Below are 24,428 nucleotides of genomic sequence, written 5' to 3'. Positions count from 1 at the left end.
CGCTCCTAGACTCCACGGTCAAAATAATTGGAAGAGTAATTTTATCTAGAATACAGGTTTGGGCAGATGAACAATCCGTCATCAGTAATATCCAATATGGCTTCCGAAAGGGTCTGGGAACGATATAGACCAGTGCCTAAAATTAATTACCATCAAATATACCAAGGCTAAAAGGGGCCCTCTTTACCTAGCCTTTGTGGATTTGTCCGCGGCTTTTGACTGCGTCATCCACAACAAACTATGGCCGATTTTAGAGAAGTTGGGAGTAGAACTATCTCTAATATCCTTAATGCGTGAATTTTATATTGAGGCCAGAGCTATGGTGCGATTTGGCAGGGGGGGCGAGTGTACTGACCGTTTTACTGTAGGTAGAGGAGTAAGGCAGGGCTGTGTCCTGGCACCCCTCCTTTTTACTTTGTATATTAACAACTTAGATCTGACCTTGAGAAAGGAGTGCCGGGACCTGCCGGGGGCAGGGAATTGTCCTCTCCCTGTGCTAATGTATGCTGATGACGCGGTGCTTATGGCCCGCACCCCAAATAGTCTCCAGACGATTTTAAATAGTTTTGTAAATTTTATGTCCAATTTGGGTCTCACAATCAACTCATCTAAAACTTTTACATTAAAATGTGGCCAGGGGAGTAACAAGTGCCGCCCTTTCTTCCTTGAGGAGAATCGCCTAATCTGTGCTAATACTTTTTCATATCTGGGGGTTCTTTTTGACCGCACTGGCTCATGGTCAAAGGCTGTAAATTTACGAAGAATGTTGTTTTATAAGGCCCTGGTAGCTCTGAACAATTTTGGCAGAAAATTAGGCAGACGCCCCCCCACAGAACTGCTCCACATCTACAAAGCGAAATGTGTATCAATAGCGACCTACGGAGCGGGTGTCTGGGGATATGTAGATGTGACTTCTATACAAAACAGATTTCTTACACATCTGCTTGCTCTTCTGGCTAGCGTTTCTACTTTTAATTGTCACACGGAGTTGGGTCTATCGCATATAGAAGATGTAATTGGCATTCAGCCATTTCTTCTCTGGCATCACATCTGGACCACAGAACAGACCAGCCTAAATCGCTAAGTGATCAGAGACTGCTGTGCATTAGATGGGGCCTCTCACATAGGATGGCTCATGCATATTAAAGATTTTTCGTGTAAATTGGGCCATCCAGAATATTTTGATAACCCTAGCAGCTTGACTAAATTAAACAGGAAAGTTCTGAAACTTAGTTGCCTGCATTATCTCAACAATGAAAGATTAAACACAGAGATTCAAAAAATCTCAGTCTTGGTACACCAAAACATTCTTACCACTTTTAAGATACAGCCGTACTTAACATATGTAACCCCTGATTTTGATAGATTTTTATTAACACGTTTTAGGATGTCCATTGTGGATAGGCTATTTAGCTTTACAATAATTAATGATTGGTCCAGGCAATTGTGCAATTGCCCATGTGATGACCTATCTGCACAATCTACCATGCGCGTCTTATTTTTTTGTAAATTTATGCCAGAGGAAAAGGTGGATACTCTTGGTGCTCAGAACATTAGGCCTGAAACAATGTCGCCCAGCTTTTCTAGTGCAATCTCTGGGGGAAGAGCTCATAACTTTATCAGTTACATTGATTTTAAAGTCTGTTTCTAAATGTAGAAAGACTATTTTTATGTTAGAACCTGTACTGTAAAATTCCTTTTTTAATTTTGTGGTCCTTCCTTTTTTTATTTATTAGTAACATGTGTTTCTGCCCTTGACTGTACTGAATTTTGAATGTGCTTTTATGATTATCTTTTTAATCGAATAAAGCTTGCTTTGATTTGATTTGAACTCAGAATACGGCGGTCAGAAGGCCACAGGCACAGCAGTCTCTTAGCAGTCGCGGCCGCAGTCCTTCAGCAGTCAGACCGCTGAACTCGTAATAAGGCCCTTAATCTCTTACCATTTTATCTTTGAATGTTTGTATTCACAAGTTGTGGCTAAAAGTCCACACAAACTTTCAATAGTTTCAGCCAGACTTTGATGCCACCTGTAGAATGTATGCCTATCCAGAATCACATTTCTGTATTGTTTTAAATGTGTGTTCACCATTTTAAAAGAAGAGGAATATTCAGTAGAGTTGGAGGATGTTCTTGCTTTCATAGTTCAGTGCTGAAGTAAGGCATATTTCTTCTTATGGGTAAACACATCCATCTCAATGGCATCCAAGTAAGCTTCAAGCCCTTTGTTCATTGCTTCCAGTCCACAACCGGCTAGCCAGGACTGGTGAGAAAAGAAGGTGGTGAGATAACATTCTGCTCCATATTAACAAGCGCTGCTCTGATCCAGCTCAAAATAAGGAAAATAGTGCAATAAGATACACCACACAACCAAATGTAAAGAGGTCAACAAAACGCCACACTCGGACTGTGATACAGGCTAATAAAGAAAATCCTCATGTATGAATCACAACACTGGTTAAAATAGTGCACAGAGGTGTTTGAACAAAATATTAAATAAAAAACTATTGTGATACAAAAATAATTTGTCAGTAATATCGGGATGTTAAAACTATAGTCAGCAAGAAATTCAAAGTTAAGAATATCATTTCGAGTGTTTTTAATATTGTAAAATATAACAATTTCGAAAATATTGATCTATATAATATTGTTTTGCATGTATTGTATTGCAGTGTGTTTGATTTATAAGTTTAATCATTTTTTTATTTCCGTGTTTAGTAAGATAATTTATTAATTAATAAATTTTAGAAATTTGAATTTTTAGTTGTATTAATTTGTAAAAGAAAATATAATGTTATTTTTAGTAGCAGGTTGTTGGGTTTTTAGGGGATAAAGGTGGGGGGATTTTTTAAAAGTGAACATTTTAATTTAAATATAATGTTACTTATTTTAATGGTATGCAAATTAATACTGCACAATTAATACATTTATTTAGTCATATTATTATTCTAAATAACATTTTATAATTGTTTTGAATATATATGTATACAAATTATATTGAATGTAAAAAATGATATTCTTGTACATATTGCAAAAAGAGTTAAATTATAGCAATGTCGGTAAAAAATGTAATTTATCAAATTTAAATTTAATTTTATAAAATGTATGTAAAATTAGTTTTTATAAAAATGTTATATTAATTATATTTCAATTTCATTTTTTCTGAAAATGTAAAATATTTGTATGTATTTTTTTAAATGTTGAAAATTATAATGTCATAGTAAATAAATTGTCAGAAACTTTTTTTATTTACATTTATTTGAAAAAAATGTTTAATGTATAAATCAATCGTGACATTTTAAATAAATATGTGTTATTTATAGCGTATAAAGTTATATTTTATTCTATTGTTATTTGTCATAGATTTATTTATTAAAATGCATTAAACAATATATTAATAATTACATTTTCATTATGTGTATTATTGGAATGAGTTCTTTTTGGAGACTATATTCTAAAATGCATTAAAAAATGTTTTTGATAAACAACTTTATTGTTTTTACAGAATACAAGCACCAGTGACACAACAATGAATAGCACCAATAGTGACGCAAAAAAACACAGACATTGCTTTTAAAACCCCACCCTCCAGCAGTAAATAACAACATCATGTATAAAGAACCGGCTACCCCACGGCGCCCAGCCATTTGCCCCATACCCTCCGGCATTTCTTAGGACACCCCCTTGCCTCATACATGGGTTTTTCTAGTGCCGCGCACCAATCCACCCCCCTTCGCCATGTCTCAGAACTTGGTTGTGTGGGAAGTTTCCCGGAGGTGGCTATGTCCCGTTTGGCCAAAACCATGGCTGTGTTGTAAAGTAACTTCTCGTTCCTGGACCCGCCTAGTCCATCTGTAATCCCGAGAAGGGAGTGACGTGTGTCATGGGGAACCTCTCACCCCAGGACCTCGGTTAGCTCACTTTCGGTCTCTCCCCAGATCTGCGCCAGTCGGGGGCATGCCCATACCATGTGGAAGAAGTCGGCCGGGTCATGACCACATCTCGTACACGAGGTGGATGGGGAGAAGCTGGCTCGATGTAGGCGCTGCGGGGTTAGGTTGGCTGTGTGTAAGTAGTATATTTGGATCAAGTGGAGTTTAGCGGATGTGGTGACCATCTTGGGTGACATGAGGACATCACGCCAGTCCTCCTCGTCCAGAGGATCCACCCACTGCTCCCATTGGCCCCTGAGTCGGTCTAGTGAGGTCGGGGTGTTGTTGACCAGCGTCCTGTTGATGCGAGAAATACCCCCCTGCCCAGGTCACCCAATATGGTCTGTGCCTCGGGGAGACTGTATTCAGGGATCCTGGTATCATCCGGTATATGTACGTGTAGGGCATGTCGCAATTGTAGGTATTTGTAAAATTGTGATGGGTGCAGGGAGTATCTGGACTGGAGGTCTTTAAAGTAGCGCATGTGGCCGCTCGCCCACACATCGCCAAGCTGAGAGATCCTAATAAGATCCCACGTTCGGAACCCCTGTAACCCACTGACCTCCCCGAGCCAAGTGCCATGCCATAAAGGCGTTTGGTGAGTGAGTTTGTGCGTCCACTTGGTATGTCGTAGAGCCGCCCACCAGGCTAGGAGCATGGAGCGCGTGACGTCAGGCAGGGTGGACGGGACAGATTCCCCGTACATTAGGGATTGGATTTTGGGCAGGCCGAGCTCACTTAGTTCAAGCCTATAGGCTAGGTCAGACCAACCCCCGTTGAATCAGTCATGTATGCTCAGTAGACGAGTTGCCAAGTAGTAGAGGTATAAATGTGTCATCCCCTGCCCCCGTCGAATGATGGAATCTGACAGGTATTTAACGCCATCCGGGCCCTCCCTCCCCCCCTAGAGGAATTTAGTAGCCATAGTGTCTAGCTCCCGAAACCACGCCCATGGAACACAAAAAGGGATGTTTTGGCGGACGTAAAGAAATCTGGGAAGAATCATAATTTAAAAAAAGGCGACCCTCCCCAAGGGGTTCAAGGGCAGTGTCTGCCATCTGTGGAGACCCGCCTTAGCTTTTTTCATGAGCGGGGTGATATTAAGGGACCATCCCAGTTCCGGGAGGAGAGCGACCCAGATCCCAGGATATTTAAAAGACTGATGCCGAAGCAGTATCGTGGACTGCCCGTCGTAACATTCTCTCGAGAGATGGAACGGGACCAGGACCGACTTATTAGAATTCATTCGGAGGCTGGAGGCTTGTACAAAAGAACGCAGGATGTGGAGACAACGAGGACCTGACTGGGCGGGCTCGGTTAAGAAGAGCAGGACATCATCTGCATAAAGAGCGATCTTGTCCGCTTCAGAGTTGGGCCACTCCCATCCCCGAATGAGACTCTCGGACCGAATCAAGGTCGCTAGAGGCTCCATCGCTAAGGTGAAGAGAAGGGGCGAGAGGGGGCATCCCTGTCTCGTTCCCCTTTGAATGGGGAAGGCGTCAGAAAGAACCCCGTTGACCAAGACGCGCGCTTGAGGCCGGGTGTACAGAACCCCAACCATCTGACGGAAGCGAGGGCCGACGCCCATCGCCATTCAATGCGAATGCTCGTGAGGCGCCGCTCTTGAGCCGCGTCACCATCCGTGGAGGGGCAGTGCTCAAGGCGTAGAGTCTGAGCCTCCAGCGAGGTGATCCGCAACAATCCGGCCTGCCGCTGCCGTTGGATGTGGCCTTTGGCAAATCCACGAATAGTAGCCTTGCCCGCCTCCCACAGGGTACCCGGGGAAGGGACCTGATCCCACATTGGTGACGAAGTATTGCTTCAGCTCCAGTCCCACCGCCTTTTTGAATTCCTTGTCCTGAAGAAACCAGGTGTTCAGCCGCCACATTGGGCGGGAGTGGAGGGGAGGAGTCCCTGCATTAAGGAGCAGCGGGGAATGGTCGGAAATACCTCTCGGGAGTATGAGGACATCTTGGATTGTGGTGCAGTCCGTAGACGGAATAAAAATTGCATCTATACCTGCCTGCGTGTGGTGTGCGGCAGAGGTGTGCGCGAATTGTTTAGCATGTGGATACCAGATTCGCCATGCATCACGCAGGCCTAGGGATTCTGCCCAGTTTGTTAACTGGTTCGCTTGCGCCAGCCTTGAAATAGATGGAGGGCCTGTTGTGTCAAAAAGCGGGGTGGAGACCGCATTAAAGTCACCCCCAATAATGGTGGACCCCAAGGGGAGGGTGGGCAGCAGAGCGGTGGATTGTTTTAGAGTCGTGGCGAGCATCGAGGGGGATGAGTACATGGCCACAAGGTTAAGGGGGATGCCCCCAAGTGTACCGCAAATGATCATGAACGTGCCCTGTGGGTCATGAATAACTTGTGTAAGCACAAAGGGGAGGGTGCGCTTCGGTATTATAGCCATGCCACGAGAACCTCGAGCGAAGCCCGAGTGCCAAACCCTATTGTAGCCGTACCGCGCTAGAAAGGAGCAATGGTTACCCATCAGGTGCGTCTCTTGAAGCAGAAGCACTTCTATACTGAGGTGCTGTGCATAGCGCAATACGGCCGTTCGTTTGTGGTGATCTAGTAGGTCATTAACGTTCCAGGATAAAATATGGAGGGCTGCCTTCGGAGATGGTGTGTCAGTCATGGGGGCTGGAAGTCGTCACAGTGGCTCATCGGACCCTGGAGAGCTGATGGCAAATGCGGGGCCTGGAGCAGATGTGAAGGCGCGGTGGTGAGAAGGACCATGTGTATTGGACCCATGAAGAAGTGGATCCGAGTGTCGTGTCGGTGTTGGTGCAACAAAACAGCAAAAAACAATAATAAACCTTGGGAGCAAACATTGCCACCCCCCAGCAACAACAAAGAAAAAACACAATTCCAAACCCGCCCCCTTCCCCCTCCCTATACTTTGAGAACGGAAGCATCTGTCGACCCCCAATTAACTAGACCAAACTAAAACGCTCGGGAATGGGAAAGCGTGGAGTACCCCTCCTCATGACAGGATATACATACACAAGTCCTTTGGGAAGAAAAAACAATAACACTATAAGTCCAGGTGCAGTCTCCGGCTGCGGACCAAGCCCGGCAGGCAGAGGCGAGTTCAAGCAGGGTCTCTCAGGAGCGTTGGGCTACGGGAAAGATCTGTATCTGGGAGGTCCAGTACTGAGGCCTGGGGCGAAGGTCCAGGTGGCTGGATGAGCCAGATCGCCTCCCGGCCGAGGACTCGTTGGAGAGGAATATAGGCTATCGAGAAGGGCCCAACGGAGAGTCCGACCGGGCTCGTCATTGACCACGGCGCCTGCGGGAGCGGTTGCTCTGAGGCCGGGGGACGGAATGCGCGGGACGGACGGGCCCGCCGTTTGTCTCCCCAGGCAGTGGGTTCCGGTCCTTGAGTCGCAGAGGGCACTCCTCCGTCGCCCAAGCCCAGGCCTCAGTAGGAGTATCGAAGAAAAGAGTCTTGTTAGCGAACACCTCCCGCAGGCGTGCCAGAGAGAGGAGCCTATACTGGACGTTGAGTGCTCTCAGTTTTAGTTTGACGTCACCGAATGAGCGGTGCTGTCCCTGGACCTCATGGGTGTAATCTGGGAAGATCATGATCGCGTGGTTGTCATAGTGGAGCGTTGCTGTTAGCGGGAGTCAGCCAGGATAGCGTCCCGGTCCTTAAAGTTGAGGACCCGTATGATGATCGGTCGGGGGGGGCCGCACCCGGTGGCGGTTTGGGGGCGAGAGAACGGTGAGCCTGCTCAATCGCGAACTATGGGGAGAGAGATCCCTCCGAGACCCACGACCGCAACCACCTCTCCAGGAAGTCCATCGTACGGCCCTGTTCCGCCCCCTCCGGGAAACCAACCAGGCGAAGGTTGTTGCGCCGGGACCTGTTTTCCGCATCTTCGGCCCGGCGGTGGAGTTCCTGGGTTAGCTACTGTAAAATTGATACTTGTATAGCGCACTACTCACCCGCAAGGGTCTCAAGGCGCTTGTACGAATACCGCTGTGGAACCCATCCTGGCTTTCCCTGTGAGGCGTCCACTCCTGGGCACCCCCAAGGTGGAGGCCAGGCATCCTTAGCGTTGTGGGGGCCGTTAAGCAAGCTATTGCCCAGAGTTGCAGAGTGGGACTCCATGATTGGAATAGACACCGAGGCGAGAATTATCAGGTCCGTGGAATTTTTGAGCCCAAGACCCGCCGAGGCGGGGAATTGAACCCTGGTCCCGGGCTGGACCTCTGCATCAGGGTCTGCCGCCCTAATCATTGAGCCACACTTCTCCACTACTGGAGACGGGCTACTTGCCCCTTGAGTTGCTGAGCATCATCCTCCACGGCGGAAAGTAGGGGTTCAGTCTCTTTGATCCGGGCCATGGCATTTCGGAGGTCCTGCCGGATGAGCGTCATGTCCACTCGCACCTCCGCGATCTTGCCCTTCACCGAGGATTGTGAGGTGTGGATGGCCTGTAGGATCGTGGACAAGTCGGCGGGCGGTGGAGAATCTTGGCCCGTGGCGCCCCCGAAGGCCCCCACATCCGCAGTGGTGAAACGGTCCATTTTGGTTTGATTGGCAGGGTTCTTGGGTGGTTTGGCCGTTCTAAACATGATGGCACTCCACAGGGCCGGGGACACCAAGAATCTCCACAGGCGGGTCTTGCAGCAGGGGCCCAGCAGTCCTGCCCGGATGGGCCGAGATCAGAAAAGGGGGGGTAACCAGAGCTAGCGAGGAAGCCCACCTAGGCCCGTCGCCTCTCAATGTGCGCAGCAGGTATCGCTTCTTCAGGCAGGATGGCTCTCCAGTACCCAACGGAGATGGGGGGGAAGAGACCGCTGGACCAGAACTGCAAGGAAGCCCCCATTCTACCCCATGCGTCACGTGGGCTGAGCTGCGACGGGGGATCGGAGGGACCGGCAAGAGAGGCACTCCCTTTGGCCGAATCTGCCCCTAGGCCCCAGCCCAAATGAGTGGCAATACCGGGGAGGGGGCCACTCTGGAACCCCGGCACCAGCAGGGTATGCCCGTGGCTCCAGTGGATGCGGGACGAGGGCCACCGGTGGAGGACCTCCCCAGTTGCTGGGTGCCGCTCGGTGCATGCGGCCAAGAGCCCCGCAGCCCCCGTCCCCACCCTGGTAAAGATGCAACAGAATGAGAGCCTCAGGGCCTGGCCGGGGAGGGAAGGCCCCACAACAGCCTCGGTGCCCCTTGCAGATCACGTGGCAACAAATCCAGTCAGGGGGGCAAGATGACGGCTGAGGGTCCCAGCACGATCACCCTGCCACCCGGTGTATGCGGCCAGAGTCCGCCGTCACAGGGTGTGGGCAGGGCTCAGGAGATCGGACCCAGGGAGCACAGAATCCAGGAGGGGGAGGGGACCCAGGCAGGCCAAATTGCAAGCGAAATCCCCCGGGTGCCGGTCCCCACCCCAGGTGGCCTCCCACGAGCACGGGGGGGCCCTAGCAAATGTCCCCAGACCCCCTCCGCCACCGGGACTCACCCGCTGATGGTCCGCTACGCTTCCGGATCCGGGCAGCAGAGTCGCCTCACAGCATATCAGGTGGAGACGATGTTGTCCACTAGCCCCCGCTGTCTGATATGAAAGCCGGGACCACAGCCGGGGGAGGGGGGCCCGAGCGCCGCCGCAGGTTCAAGCGGCTGGGCTGCTCCACACCAGATCCGCCCTCTTTAGCTCCCACGGATGCGAACCAGGCAGTCTAGGTCTCAGCCTCTCCTGCCCAGGCCCAGCCGAGTGCGGCGGGGAGAAGGGCACGGGCACCTTGTTCAGCCAGCGATGTCTACTAGGGAAACAGGCATCAGGAGAGCCCCACCATCTCCACGGTGTGTGGGCGGAGGCCAGCCAAAGCGCCCCAGGGGCAGCAGGAGCCGTAATCAGGGCGAGGGGGCCACCATCTTGGCCATGGAACACGGACGGTGAATCTGCAACAGCAAGGCGGCGAGACATGGGATTCTCCACATCCACCAGTACAGCCACAGGTACTGCGACGAGGAGACGTCCAAACTCAGGTCAGGATGGGCCACAGGACGGTGGGATTGCGAACGGATGGCGGAGGGGTCCGAGAGCACTATCAAGGTGCGTCCACCATCTTGGCTCGGCAAGCCACGCCCCAAAAAAGAAAAAAAACGTATTCATTTTAATGTAATAAAGAATAGTATTTATATTTAATTTTTTTTTTTTTACTTTTACAATTTTCAATGTAACTCAAGTATCTTCGAAATAATCCATTAGGGGACTTAGTATGTGTTCGCTTTGTTGGCAGAAAGGGCTTTCTATTAGTAAATTGTAGTGATAGAGATAAAGGCGAGGGTTTAATTTTTTTATATTTCAAACACAAATTGACTGTAGCATATTCTACACCTAGGGCCAGATTTGGAGATCAACAGTCCGACCACTGGACTGCCATTGCGGCAGTCAGGATGCAGCCAGACAAGCTGGTGGAATGCAGACTGTAGAATTGTGACAACACCACTGGGCTGACGGTGTTGTGTCGGCGGTGCAACTACAGCAGCATGCTTTGGCTCATTGAGAGCCTGAAGCATATGCTTCCGCAGTGGCAGTGCCGCTTGCAAATCAGTGCACTGTGTGCCATGCACCATGTTGTGCATGGCACACAGTGCACGCATGACAGTGCAAGCAGGGGGTGAACAACATGTGCACCCATGCATACACCCCCATGGGCTAAAACACCCTGGGGTCCTGTTTGGGGCTCCTTTTCCTGCTTTTCTGCTGACCTGTTCATGGCGGAGTCCCTGCCATGAACAGTTCATTTAAAAGGCAGGTTGTAATCTGCACGGCACTGCTGGCATCGGCACTGCCACCGCAGATCCCCGCTTTCCCCACCGCCGCCCTGTTGGGATCCAGGATCCTGCAAGTTGTGCAGTCTTGGGCAGTCCGATCACCGAGGTTATGGCGATTGGACTACCACCACGGGTATGGCAGTCTTAGGACCACCGTACTCGGAATCAGGCTCTTAGTGCAGATTGTTGGTGGTGCCTCCATATGTTTTGATTGTAATGGTAATAACAGCCCTGTATGGCTGTTTTAGGGTACATTTTTAAAATGGCTTGAATTATGGCTTGTTCAAAGTCTAGGATTATTTTTTGTGGGTAGTAGTTATTCGTTTTATGTTTAATGTGGCATAAGAGTTCGTAGTAAGTGCTACTTTGGTTATTTGGTAGTAGGACATATATAGAAGGGATTTTTTGTGTTATGATTTTCTCCATGTTTGGTGTATAGCTGAGTGAAAGATTTAGGACACATTTTGAAGGTCCAGGTTTGAAAATTGTTTAGTAAGTAATCTGCTATAGAAAATATTAGGATTAGTCTATAATTGTTTAGATTATCATATAACAGGAAGGGTTCCTCATTATGAATAATTTTCAAGTGTTACGGTATTTTAATATCTTCTAGGGAAGGAGGAGTATGACTAATGGCTTTTTTAGTTCATGCGATTAAGGGGGATATTCAAAAGGACTTATCTCCGATTTATCACCACCTTAACGCATCAAAAGTGGAGATAGATTTAACACCCATCACAAGCTGGCGCAAACTGCAGACAATGCCAGTATTCCCACGATAACTGCCCCAAAATTGATCTCCACGGTGGACACCACCAACTAACCCTAATGAGATGCAGAGTAGGCGTTCCCGTCCAAAAACACACGAAAAAACCTCAACACCACTTTCACAACGAACTGCCAGATCCGCGAGGCGAGTCAAAACCACGCGATAAGCCGCGGTAGCAGCAGGTATTTAACACCTGCCTCCTGCAGGTGTAAAGCCGGACGACTACCTGCAGAAGGCAACAGAGCCCTGCACACAGCCACACCTAAAGAACAAACGACGCCATGGAGCTACTCATCATCATGCAGCTCAGAGCCCCAACAGGGCCACAACATCCACCGCCACCACCCCCAGGACCGGCACCACCCCCAGGACCCGGACCCCCCTCCCACCCGGACCACCACAGAGGCAGCGCAGAGTAAGACAGCGGACCTACCGAAAACACACCAGTCTCACAGACCTAACGCCCGAGGAAGTCATTGCCCACTTCACTACAGGCTCAAAAGGACAACCATCATCTGCATCATGACCCACATCAGCCACAGGTTGACGGTCCCAACACAGCGGAGAACCAACATCCCACTGCAGACAAAGCTGCTGGCTGTGCTGCACCTGTTGGCCTCCAACCAACAACTGCCAGAGTCGGAGGGGTCTCACAGCCAGCCTTTTCAAAGTTAATCACACCTGTCCTGGATGCCATCCTCAGCTTCATACCCCAGTATCTTCACTTCCCCCACACTGCCCAGGAAAAGCAGCAGACCAAGCAAGGCTTCTACGCCATAGCTGGATTCCCGGCAGTGTTGGGGGCAATAGACTGCACACATGTTCCATTTGTGCCCCCTGCGGATACTGCACACCACTACCGCACCAGAAAGCACACGCATTCAATCAATGTGCAGGCAATAGTGGACCACCGGGGAATGTTCACCAATGTCGTCGCAAACTACCCCGGCAGTGTGCACGATTCCTACATCTTCTGACAGTCCATCATCAACCAGCGCTTCCAGGATGGCACATATGGGACTGGACTGCTCCATGGTAAGTGCCAAATCTACACACCTCAAAGCCACCATCACACAACGCACAACTGTGGGAATACATGCCCACCTACCAGACACGACAACACTACTCCATGTTGATCCTGGGCTACCCCTGCACACAATACAGCTATATCATGGCACCACAGCCACACAACAGCTGAACGTGTGTAGATGCGGAATGCAGCCATGTGCGAAGGATGCAAGTGACCCGTGAATGGGAATGTGCACAACGACAAGTGAGGCGTGGATGTGCAGGACAGACATGGGTATGCAAACCACAGATATGTCCCTGCAGACCACAACTGCTGGTGACTGGAGAGTAGTAAACAGTGGACGCAACCATGTCACCCCAGGCCGTGGGTCAGATAGAGGAAATGTCGCTCGCTGTGTCCCCCCCTGTGTGCGTGAGCGTAGTGGGTTGACACCGAGTACGCCAGGGCTGCGCAGGGGTGTGGACAAAAAGCCCGTGGCACAGAGCGTGGTTCTCTCCCGGAAAGGCCAACATCACTGACAGGGTGGCGCCTCACAGTCCGCCACGAGGCCGACGCAGTGAGCAGCTGGGCCTGCGACCCTGTGCGCCAGCTGCACCCCAGGACGCTGATACCCAGACCAGGCCTGCCCGCCCCAGCGCCCCAAGGCCGCACTGCTCTCCTGCCTACAACGTCGTGTGTCAAAGAGGGCCCACCACGTGCCAGGGCAAGCTCCAAGCCCCAGTCCCACGACCTCTGCACCCTCCGCAGACCATCGCTGGCACCCACGACGCTGGCCCACATCACTCCTTTCTCATTGACGTACTCCACTGGCATACTCTTCGTACCAGTAGGTCCCACATGTGGAACTGTGTCCTGAGTCCTGAATGGCAGTGACCCCAAGTCCGTGGCAGCGGCCACAGTACCAGACTCCCTTTGATCAGTGAGGCATAATTCCATATCGCAGGCCTGCGACATGTGGTGCCATTAACCCTGTTCAACGAAAGACTACGACACGTGGTACCACTAACCCTGTTCAACGAAAGCCTGTGACACGTGGTGCCACTAAGCCTGTTCAACGAAAGCCTGCGACACGTGGTACCACTAACCTTGTGCACCGTGAGTGACTGTCAGCCTCCGGCGGGAGATCGTTGGTGTCTGAGCCTGTGGCCTGGAGGTTGTCATCACCAACGGGCAGGTACGGACTTGGTGTCTGGCATGAGTCTGTGGCATTCATATCCGCCATGTTGCCGGACACAGCTGGCATGTGTCCTCTGCATCATGCCCTGGGGGTAGACCTCCCATTCCCCATTCTCCCCTGTGACACTCCGCGGAAGGCGCCTATGACACATAAGGGACCCTGCTCTGCCCTCATGTCTCCCGCAGGTCAGCGTCCCATGGCGGTGGGCCCGTGACGGCCACTGAGCATCCGGGGCCACTAACCCTGTGCGACTCAAGTCATCCCCCCTTGCTGTTCTGACATTGCATTTATGTGTGCCTGTTGACTGTTGGAGTTGTTGGCAGCACCAGCTACTTCCTGAGGGCCCCACACACAGCCAGCACAGGCGTCATTGGATTAGTGGACCTGCCATCACATCCTGCCGAACCAAGTATTGACTCTTTTCTCCCTGCACTGTCACAGGTGATTAAGGATATATACTCTGCCCTTGGATGATGACACCCCTCCGAGACCCGAACACACCCGCCCAGAGGCAGTACAATGCGGCCCACATACGCACCAGGGGCATCGTTGAACGCACATTTGGCGTGTTGAAGTCACGTGTCAGGTGCCTGGACGGCACAGGTGGAAAGCTCCTGTTTAGCTCAGACATCGTGTGCAAGATGATCGTTGCATATTGTGTGTTGCACAACATCTGTGTACGCACCAATGACCCATGGATCCCAGTTCCAGAAGTACCGGACGATGGGGCAGGTGGCCCACATCCCGCTACAGCTGCGGCAGGAATGATCCGTAGGAACACCATCATTGACAATTACTTCTCATAAGCACGTGACAATGTTGCCGTCCCTGGCAATCATGGGACAGTACTAAATGTCCATAAGCACTGCATCTGTGAATAAAACATATTTGCAGGTTACAGGTTGTACTTCTACAAAGTTTGCTGCTGTGCCAGATGTGATTTGCCATGTTGTGAACAATTGCGGCACCAGTTGTGTCCTGTGTTCCATTGTGGAGGTGTTGCTGTTTGTTCCGGGATGTTGTTAATGTCGAGGTGCACTTATACTTATGTGCACATTCTGCACGGTGGGTGATTCGCTCCAGCGGCTCTGATTTGTCTGCCACTGGTCCCTTTCATGCGGTGTGCCTGTCAGTTCTGTGCTTCCACAGTGCTGAGGTGTTGCAGACTTGGCTAACTTGTGCTCTTTGTCGAGTTGTGAACCTTGGGCATGGTTTGTTCACAGATGCGTCGTTGACGTCAGGGGTTGTTTGTGCAGGTGGTTGTCTCCGAGTGTGACCTGCCCCTTTCCAGTTGTGGTCCGCACTCAGCCACCTCAGTGTCGTGCCGTGTACATTGTCATGGTGATTGCACTGCAGCCATGCTACACATCCAGTGGTGTCTCTTGCATTGTCAGTGTGGCTGACGTATATGCATGTTTGCTGTGTTTCGCATGTGTTGGTTGTGTGCTTGTTGATGTGTTGTGTGGGTGCCCCTTTGGGCACATGGTGTACGTGGGACTACTTGGTGTTTGTGTGTGTGCTGAAGTGTTCCCGTGGGATCAGGGACATGATCCTGAGTCATTGTGGGTGTGCAGTGTGCTCTGCTTAATTGTGCATGTGTGCCATTGGGCCCATCTCCCCGTCCACCCACTCCTTTGTCGGTGCACACCCTGTTGATGTGGTGTCAGGTCATGTTGGACAGTGTCCGGATCCCTGACTCCTGTCACCGTCTCCCGACTGGTGACTGTGGCCACCATATTCTCCATGTCATTCAGCTCCTGGTGTTCTGCTGGCCCCTCTCCTCCGGGGTGCGTTGCTGCTTTCGTTTTGGCAGCGAGTTTCTGCTTGATTTTGCCATTCACATCAGTCCAGGGCCTCTTGTGTGCTTCCATTGTCATCCTGTGCCATGCGACGGCATTCACATGGTCTGAGGTGGTGTGCCATCTTTGCCTCTTTGTTGCCAATGACACGTTGGAGGTGACGTGCAGTTGGTGGTGGTGTTCTGACTCATCCGTGGCGATAATTGGGTTTCCCTGGCGACTGTACCCCATCTTCCTTTTCCTCTTCTCATTGGCCTTCCACGGGCCCTGTATTCCTCTGGGTGTTCCTCCGTGGGGATTGTGGGGTTCAGGTTGTCCTCTGCAGTCGGTCAGGGTGCATCCGTGGTACTCCGCAGTTGATGCAGTTTTTTAGTGGCATTTTCCGTATGCTGTTTTCTTATCGCGTTTGGGCACATCGCATGTTTTTTCGCGTTGAGGTTTGTGTTTTTTTCTCAGTCGAGGTGGTTGTATAGCGGACATTGGCCGCATTTTCGGCGGACTTTCGCATGGTATCGCCTTGTTGTGAATTCCAAATTGATACGGGGTTATTTTCCCGTGATAGGCTGCGATGTGTAAAGTTACGTTAACATTATTTGGAGATGTTTAGCACACGTTCTTGTGAATATACCCCTAAACGTTTAAAAGTGCCTATAGGTGGTAGTTGGCCTGTGATGTGTTCGGGGACTTTAGGGAGTATATCTTTTAGGATTTTTGTTGTGGGCTCTTGAAAGCTAGTGCTTGCCTCGCTTATATTCTGCAGCACCTCCCTTACTTCTATTTCTGTCACATTTAGAGGGTGGTTATGTTGTCTTACATTAATTACAACATCGTATTTTGTAGTGGCCCTCCCACAGCATTCATTAGAATAAAAATTGGTACATATTCAATTCACATTTTCTATTGATGTACTTTCTTGGTTGTAGGTGTAGTCCATGTGACTTAGTAATTGTTTTCCTTTCTGGGAAGTTATGTATCTTGATCTTTCTGTCATTATGTCTGAATATAGTGTAATTGTATAAAGAATTACACATTTTAAATGTGTATACGTTTGTTATTTGCATATAAAATGATGCTAATACTTTTATTACTTATACTTACATGCATGTTCTTCTTAGAGGGACAGTTTCATTTAAATGTTTATTTGTTGGTATTTTGTAGATTGAGGTTGTTAGGTTTTATTTAATCGGTTTTGGGGTGGTATTCTGTTTCATAATAATTTACATATATTTACTTTTTTATGACTTGTTTCTGGTTTGTGATTGGTGTTGTTTTTCAGTATAGGCACATGTGGTTAGGTCGGAATTACTTCAAGAAATATTTACTTAGTTTTTGGGAGAGAATTAACTTATCTCTATATTGTTTCATATTGAATATACTGAATATAGACCACTAGGCTCAATGTTATGCTGTTCAATTCATTCATACAAAACAGTAATTAATAAAACAAAGACATTTTATAACAATACTACTTGGAATCAGGATGTGCTAATGTGATAGTGATACAAAAAGAGCAAGCCATCATGTGTAAAGACAGATGACTAAGAAAGGCATAAGCTTCATAGGGTGGTCAGATGAAAAGTACTTCACATAAATAGTCCAAGTGAAATATTCACTTACCAAAACTAAAGGTTACAAATGTGTGCCCAACTGATGGCCTCACAAAGTTCCTTGCTTGTCACTGACTGAAAGGGAAGGAATAAAACGATGTCACTCCTGTCCCTATGAAGGTGATATCGAAGAATCTCATGCAAAAATGCCTTGCACCAAAAAATTAAATGATGCCTTATTGCATGAATGAAAGAACAGAGTCAAATCGTTTTAGGAAAGTGGATAAAAATCCACCATCTGAACTGGTGAATGCGAAATGCAAAGCACAGCTCGCTCTTTGCATTGTGCAACTTCTCAACGACGGGACAAACAAAACTCTCCCACTGGAAGTACGCACAATCTCCTCAATGACCGACTTCAAGCTGGAAGTCAAAAGATTCCTAATGAACAAATTCCTACCTTAATGCTGCTCACAGCCATTGCCCCTACAACCACTTGACCATCATTGGATATTGCTCTTCTTTACCGCATAATATTTCCCCCCTATACTCCGATATTCACTTGTTTATTATATTACTCTCCTTTGACCCATTCGTAGTTCAATTATGTGATTATCCTTGTTTCTACTCCTACCTGATGTTGTTACTGCATTTATTACCTTCCTTCCATCCTTTTGTAAAACGCTCCGATATCCTTCGGGATCTTGTTCATGTTATATAAAACTTTATAAACAAATAAGATAAACCTGCTTAACTAATTGAAAAAATTGTAATGCTATTTATAACAGCTGAAAGATGAAACGTTATCATTTCTGTCACTGAGATGGTCACCTCCGTAAATGATATCTCATGCAAGACTGTCCAACATACAGAAGGTGGTATAGTATCAACAAACGAGAATGAAATCTAATCTGCACGTGGAGAAAAACACACTGCTGCTGAGTATATGTCTGGGAGAGGGTGTGTATGATGCGAGGCTAGAACCTGGTAGTACATTGTCTGGTTCTGAACCACTCTGTAATTCTTTTGTCACAGTTGCAGACTGATGACAAGGAAGCATTAGAAAATTTAGAAAAGACAGTTCAGCAATTCAAATCAATACACAAATTAAGAACTAAGATAAACTGGCTAAAGATCTGAAGAGCTATGACAAAAGAATTACATACTCCTAGGTAAAAGATGAATATTAGCAACAAGATAACTAGGGCAGACAAACAAATAGGGGAAGGTTTTCACGAAATATGCAGAGGAGAGGCATAACTTTCTCTCAATCATGGGTATCGAATGGTTCAGAAACAGACAACGAACAAACAGGTACTAGCTCATCAGCATACACACTCTTTCTCATGTATGTGGATTCCTACCAAGGTCCACTTTTTTAGGGACAGAAGGATGTAGATCATAGTGGGGCAGAGGTCAGGACAGGGGCCGGGGGATAGACAGAGGCAGAGACAGGGGACGGAGACCATCAAGGTATTTCAATCAGGAGAGTTACAGAGATAGACATACCAGGCTGCAGTTTTACAGATGGTAGACACCAACTCTACCATCAATTTGCCCAAGTACACGTTAAAACCTACGGAATTTGAGATTATGTAGAAGGGTCTTTCTTTCGTCCCCACAAACATTCCTAAAACCTATTAGACACGGTCATAACAGTTGTATGTGGCTTGCATAACCACTCAAGCATAATTACTGACATTACAATTATATGCACTGCAAAATAACACATTCTTTCACATGTAAGCAAAGATTGATGTATGTGACATCTCTCCATACTTTAAGATATACCTCAGGCCCAAAGTTTCTGAAAATGACACAACAAGTTCGGCTCTTGAAAGTGTGTGTCCCTTTCTACCGGAGCTGGTAAAAGGATGCCTGCAGTCAAAGGCTAGCATATTTAAATTCTGTGCGAAAAATCAGTGTTTTGGGAGACCAACCTAAAAGTCAGAAGTTTAAACTCTTGTAACAGCGGAGTGGGATATTGTACTTGTGGCACACTTCTCTGTTTTCTACGAGATAGACAGGCTGGACTCCTGACAGTTCCCTGGGTTTTAATGTCTGCTGCTCATTTCAGACTGATGGTGACAGGTTTGACTCTTGATAAAAGAACTTGAGTTGTCTTGATATTTACACTGCGTAGATCTGTAAGTATCTGGTGGGCATTGGTTTAAAATCCGGGCACGTTAACTCAACTGGCTAATATTCTTCATCAGTGATCTTAGTAACCATGAGTCAATTGAAAATGCAGACGTCCTTGGCTATTGGAAGGTTCACTTGCTGAAATACTGAAAAGCTAACTCATCCTTTCATCCTCATGGAGTTAATAAAATTAATTCTATAGGGTTGTGAATCAATAACAGCTGTTATTAGGCCCTGGACACATTTCTGTGCCCACTATGCATGTGTTTCCTTTTCATCCTTAACTCGAATATGCATTTGTCATTTACAGTATCTTACCCCAACTTGTTTTCTCTTGCAGCAGTGGCTTGGACACGGTAGCTCGTATCAGTCTTGGAGGCCTGGAGTCTACAACGTGGAAGGCCTGGTGACTTCTCTGGAGGTTCTCTCAGAGCTCACGTCTGCACTACCTGGATTGTCTCTACCGCTGGGCCATGATCAGGGTTCAGAAGACATGGCCATTTTCGTCCCCCAAATGCAACGTTTTTTGGAAGAGCAAGATGGCAAACTCCCCATGCCTGCACAGCTGCCACCGCTCTCAATTGATAGCTACGTGATTCTGGGCGACAACCTCATGCCATGCAGATTGGCAACAGACAACCATGTCACAAGTCTCGGTGGCCCCATCTCTCAGACCTTGCTGGGGCGACAGGAGTCTGTATGCACCATCTGCACAGAATCCTCAAACAGCAACAAGGAGCCAGGGGAGAAGGGAGAACGGGACTCTGGCAGGACTGGCTCCTGCAGTAGCGGCATGCCAGGAGCCAGCTATGAAGAACAAACATCTACATCCAGCTTTGAGTACGCTATTTTTGACCCCACCAAGTTGGCTTTGTCTTCTCAGCCACGGGCAGGCCAAACTGATCTCAAATACCCCTACCTTCTGGTCTCCGATTCCGGGGTCTCAACGGACTACAGCAGCATGAATTGTAGTCCGGGCCTCTACAGCAACCTGTATGAGAATGGTGTGAGTCTGGGCACATTTCTTCACAATCAGGTCCTATACTCACAAAGCTGAGGATTTCAAATGAGTGAGAACAACCTGGAAAGTTAAAACTTTGCACCTCCAAAGTCGTCTGCTAGGAGAGAATGTTATAAAAAGGCACGGGAGGCAGGTGAGCCAGGCAATAACAGTGGCTCTCACCATCCAACTGTATTCCCAACTGTCTTCATCAGCACATGACATACAGACTGTAGACAAGACTTCCAGGCATGCTTCGGCCTGAAACACCAAAAGGTACTAGAAGGTGACTACTCAAACCAGTCCTAGACTGGACCCAGTCCCCTCTCATCAGAACCAAGGGAGTGGAGAATGACTTCAACAAGCAGGGTGTTTACACTTAGCCTTGTAGGTAGTAACTGGGTAACCTCAACCATAAATGTATCCCTTATGATCCCTTCAAACTCTCATTCCAGGCTACTCTAATGAGGGGACAACGAAATTAAGAGGAAATGCCTATAGCGGAGAGATGTTAGTGTTGCCTATAACCGTGAGGTCAGATCTGCAGCTTATGGAACTCCTACATAACAGAGCGGGGAGAACAAAAGTCTGCAGATCAGTTAACAGTGCCTTCTCTGTAAAGAGAGGTGAGAATTGTATTTAATGTAAAATAGCTCCTATTGCATCCGGAGGCCAGAACAAGAAGCTGAGCTCTTTATGCCTATAGAAGACGGCAGCACTGTAGCTCGGTGTAAGAGTTCCAACGGCTTACACAGAAAAGAGGTAAGAAATGTGAAGCTCAAGGCAATGAAGCTTTGACTACAAAGACTAAAAGACAACTAAGTTAATAAAACAGCTACTAGTTGCACAGAGAACAGATGAGAAAACACAGTTCTGACTGCTTCTGGAGAACTTCAGCTAGAGTGAAGATGCACACTATTGACATACGAATGACCGCAAATTACAAAGCTGATTATTACTCTACCCATACCCCCTCTGCTTAGAAATTGCCATAAGATGACCTGAGGTTGGGAAAGAAAAGAGGGTTTGATAACCATGAAGGGATTATGGAATGCAAAAGATTATTCTAAGATGCTTAAATGCGACAATACCTAATATGATCAAGAAGAGGAGACATGGAGAAGCATTGTAATGCTTTACTATATTATTGAGTATGTGTTCACCAAACCTCAGTGGTGGTTAGGGGCTCCCTCATGATGCAACCCCATAAAAGACAAATTCACCAGTACCAAGACTCTACTCGGAAATGTTAGGAATTATATAGATCCTAAACAAGTAAAGTACCTGTATAAAGTACAGAACTGACACAGCTAAGCACTGCCATGTGTTTTGTTTGTATTACTGCACCCAAGGGTTCTTAGAAAATATTATGCTGGCTTTTGGAAAAGCCATGGACTGAGTTGACAGCCATTGCCATTGCAGGTACACTGGGTGAATGTTTTGTGAACAGACAACTGGATGGATGGATGAAACAGAAAGATTTAGCTAAATGGAATATCAATGATAGCAGGCCCTTTTGCCACTCTGAAGAACAATATATTAATATTACTGCTTTTCTATACCCTGAATCGCCGATGTACAGAATATTTGGTGAATATGTGTTGCAGATGGAAATGTTACTTAGCTGTAACCCTAGTTCTTGATCATGGGTATTCTCTCTGAATCCATAAATAGTAAAATATCTCTGTGCATGTGCAGAATCCCTGGAAGATAGTGCTTTTAGAATAATTATTAGGTATATTTTTCTAAAATAAAAGTCAACACAGTAATGTTTGGTGAAAGTGTGCACTGACATCCAGGTTGACACGATGTGGATATCTGAAACTGGCACATTTTGTGTAGAATGTGCTGTGGCTTACCTGGAAATGTTCTATTAGCCTTTTGATAATACATAATCAAGCAGGACACTATTCATCAAACTATATTCTGCTGAGATTAAGGCCTCCTAGTATAGAACACTCCATAATATACACTTGTTTAATTTTTCTATGAACTTTTATTTTGTCCAAGTAGCATTTGACCACCCCCTTCACATGTATGCAACTAAGAGATATTTCTGCTGGATACAAAATGCTCCTGGAAGAAGTCCTGGAGTGAGACTATCAGGTTGATAAGCAAATCTGATATCACTTTGGGTTGGGAAGACAAATGAGTCCTAAGGAGAACTTCTTAAAGTGGAAATCCACATAAGGTTCCTCCAAACACAGGGCTTGAAGCTTAGACACCCTTCTGTATTAAGTTATTGTCGGAATTAAAACTACTTTTCAGAAAATGTGTTGCTACAACCAGCCCACACATTACTAGCTTGTAGGTGAGAGGAGGTTACCCTATGATGAAGCATGCCACCTTTGGGTGGGTGAAGGAAACAGTCCTTTAAAATGGACACTCCGCCATTACTAGGCCTTGTATGTTCTGCTCATTGTAGACCCAGGGATTTCTTGTTGTGGTGAATATCTCTAAGCAAATCCCACATATCATGACAGGATGGAAATCTGGAAAGCAGATGACTGACAAATCTTGTTATCAGAGTGCTGGCTCTAGAGTGAGGAGGAACACTTCTGGAAATAAACAAGAACAAAAGGCACATACTTAAGGAAAATAAAGAGGATGCCTCATAACATGGAGTGAAGCAAAACAAACCCTAAAAATGTAACATTTAAAGCCAAAAAAAAGCCTTTAAAAGGTTGCACTGTTCATGGATCCTTTGAAGGTAGCCAAAAAAACTCCTTCACTGCATGATGAGAAGGCAGGTTGCCTTACAATTCCTTAAAGGTGTGGCATCATAATAGCAATATGTTATATTAGCTTTTCCTTTACTCAAGGTTGTAACAGACAGTTGAAATTATTAGTGTTTTCAGCCAAATACACTATATTTTTAGTTTGCCCTTTTGGAAATGTTTTTAAAACACAAAACAATGTAGAAAATGTTGCCTCTTAATGGCATACTTTTTGTACCTATCAGTTTTTGTGAAAATAATGTGTTTCAGGGTTGTCATATGTGAAGGGAGTGGGGGCTATCTAGTGTTTATGAAAAGCAGAGAGAATTTCATGAAAGAGATCCCCGTACCAGCTGCTGTGATGTTTTCTGTCTCATTTATCGATTTTGTAAGATTAGTATTTTTATATAACTTTTGTAATAAAGTTTATTTTTCTTTTTGTACTTGATGTTTATATTGTAGAGAAGACAAAATGATCATAGTAGTGGAATGTGTGAGATTTCATCAAAGTTCATGAATCAAGCAAAGAGCAGAATGCAGTGGCGTAGAAAAAGGGGGGCCGCATGAGTTTTGGGGGGCAGTGGGCCGCACCCCCCAAACTCACAGATCTCCAGCACCCCCACCCCGCTCTTACCTGCGGCCGTCGCAGGACGGCAAAACGCAGGAGCCACCATGGGCGGCACAAGGTCTGGCTATGCCACTGGCAGAATGAAATCTACCCTATTAAATCATATGAGAACAGTGATTGTAATTACATAAACTTAATTGATGTTAGGGAATGAGTGGGGCGCCTTTAAATGCTATGAGGCCAGTTATGTATAAAGTGAATGAAACTCTATACAACTGTATGAGGCTAGTGATGAGCAATCCTGAAGAAAGGGCTCTGACTGGTTTCGATATGCTCGCCGGGGACACCACCCACCCCAAAGCAAAACTCCAATGATAAACAAAACTGTGGGGTATAAAGATATATGGAAACAAAACAACTTCAAGGAAGAGCAGCGAAGGGGAATATATGGTTGTAATAACAAAAACAGAGCTAGGACCTTAGAGTGCCCAATGCACGGCCAATCTGACTCCAGCGAGGAACAGGCTCAATTTTTTCACCTTTCTTTCTGAACAAAGATTGAACAAAGGAACAGAAGTCCACACCTCTGAAGATAATTGGCCAGGAATCCTACCTAGCAGTTCCCAGGTAGGCTGTGGCTGTGAAAACAAATTTCATGTGACAACAAAAAGTCCTTGCACCTTAGCAACTTCATAAAATAAGTGAACACTGGAAGGAGTTGCCAGGACGCTCTTCTTTGGCATCTTCACTGTTTTTATCAGACAACATTTTGCCCCGGGCGCACACTTGTGTTACATTTAATTCTTTCCGTTAGAGGCTGCAGGAGTCTCCATCAGCTGCCTTGAGTCTGCCAGTCTTCCCAATCAAATGATATAGCATGGTGAGTAATGGAAGAGTCACAACTACCCTGAAGCCCTCACAAGCTAAAAGAGAATTATGACTGTGAAA

At 47.0% G+C, this 24,428-nt stretch overlaps 1 protein-coding gene across 2 annotated transcripts in view; it reads left to right on the top strand.

Annotated features, from left to right (window-relative positions):
- The window catches only part of EPOR (erythropoietin receptor), a 272,782-nt gene extending 249,427 nt beyond the window's left edge, over positions 1-23,355 (top strand). For both annotated transcript variants that reach the window (XM_085600545.1, XM_085600544.1), the window contains exon 8: positions 19,536-23,355. In XM_085600545.1, the coding sequence (XP_085456671.1) occupies positions 19,536-20,252 (717 nt within the window). In that variant the 3' untranslated portion in view covers positions 20,253-23,355. The remainder of the gene's footprint in view (positions 1-19,535) is intronic.
- The last annotated feature ends 1,073 nt before the right edge of the window (positions 23,356-24,428 follow it).

Source organism: Triturus cristatus, chromosome 4_2 (genome assembly GCF_964204655.1).
Source record: "Triturus cristatus chromosome 4_2, aTriCri1.1, whole genome shotgun sequence".
NCBI classification, from domain to species: Eukaryota; Metazoa; Chordata; class Amphibia; order Caudata; family Salamandridae; genus Triturus; species Triturus cristatus.
The sequence above is the reverse complement of the archived record's forward strand: the minus strand, read 5'-3'. Positions and strand labels throughout refer to the sequence as shown.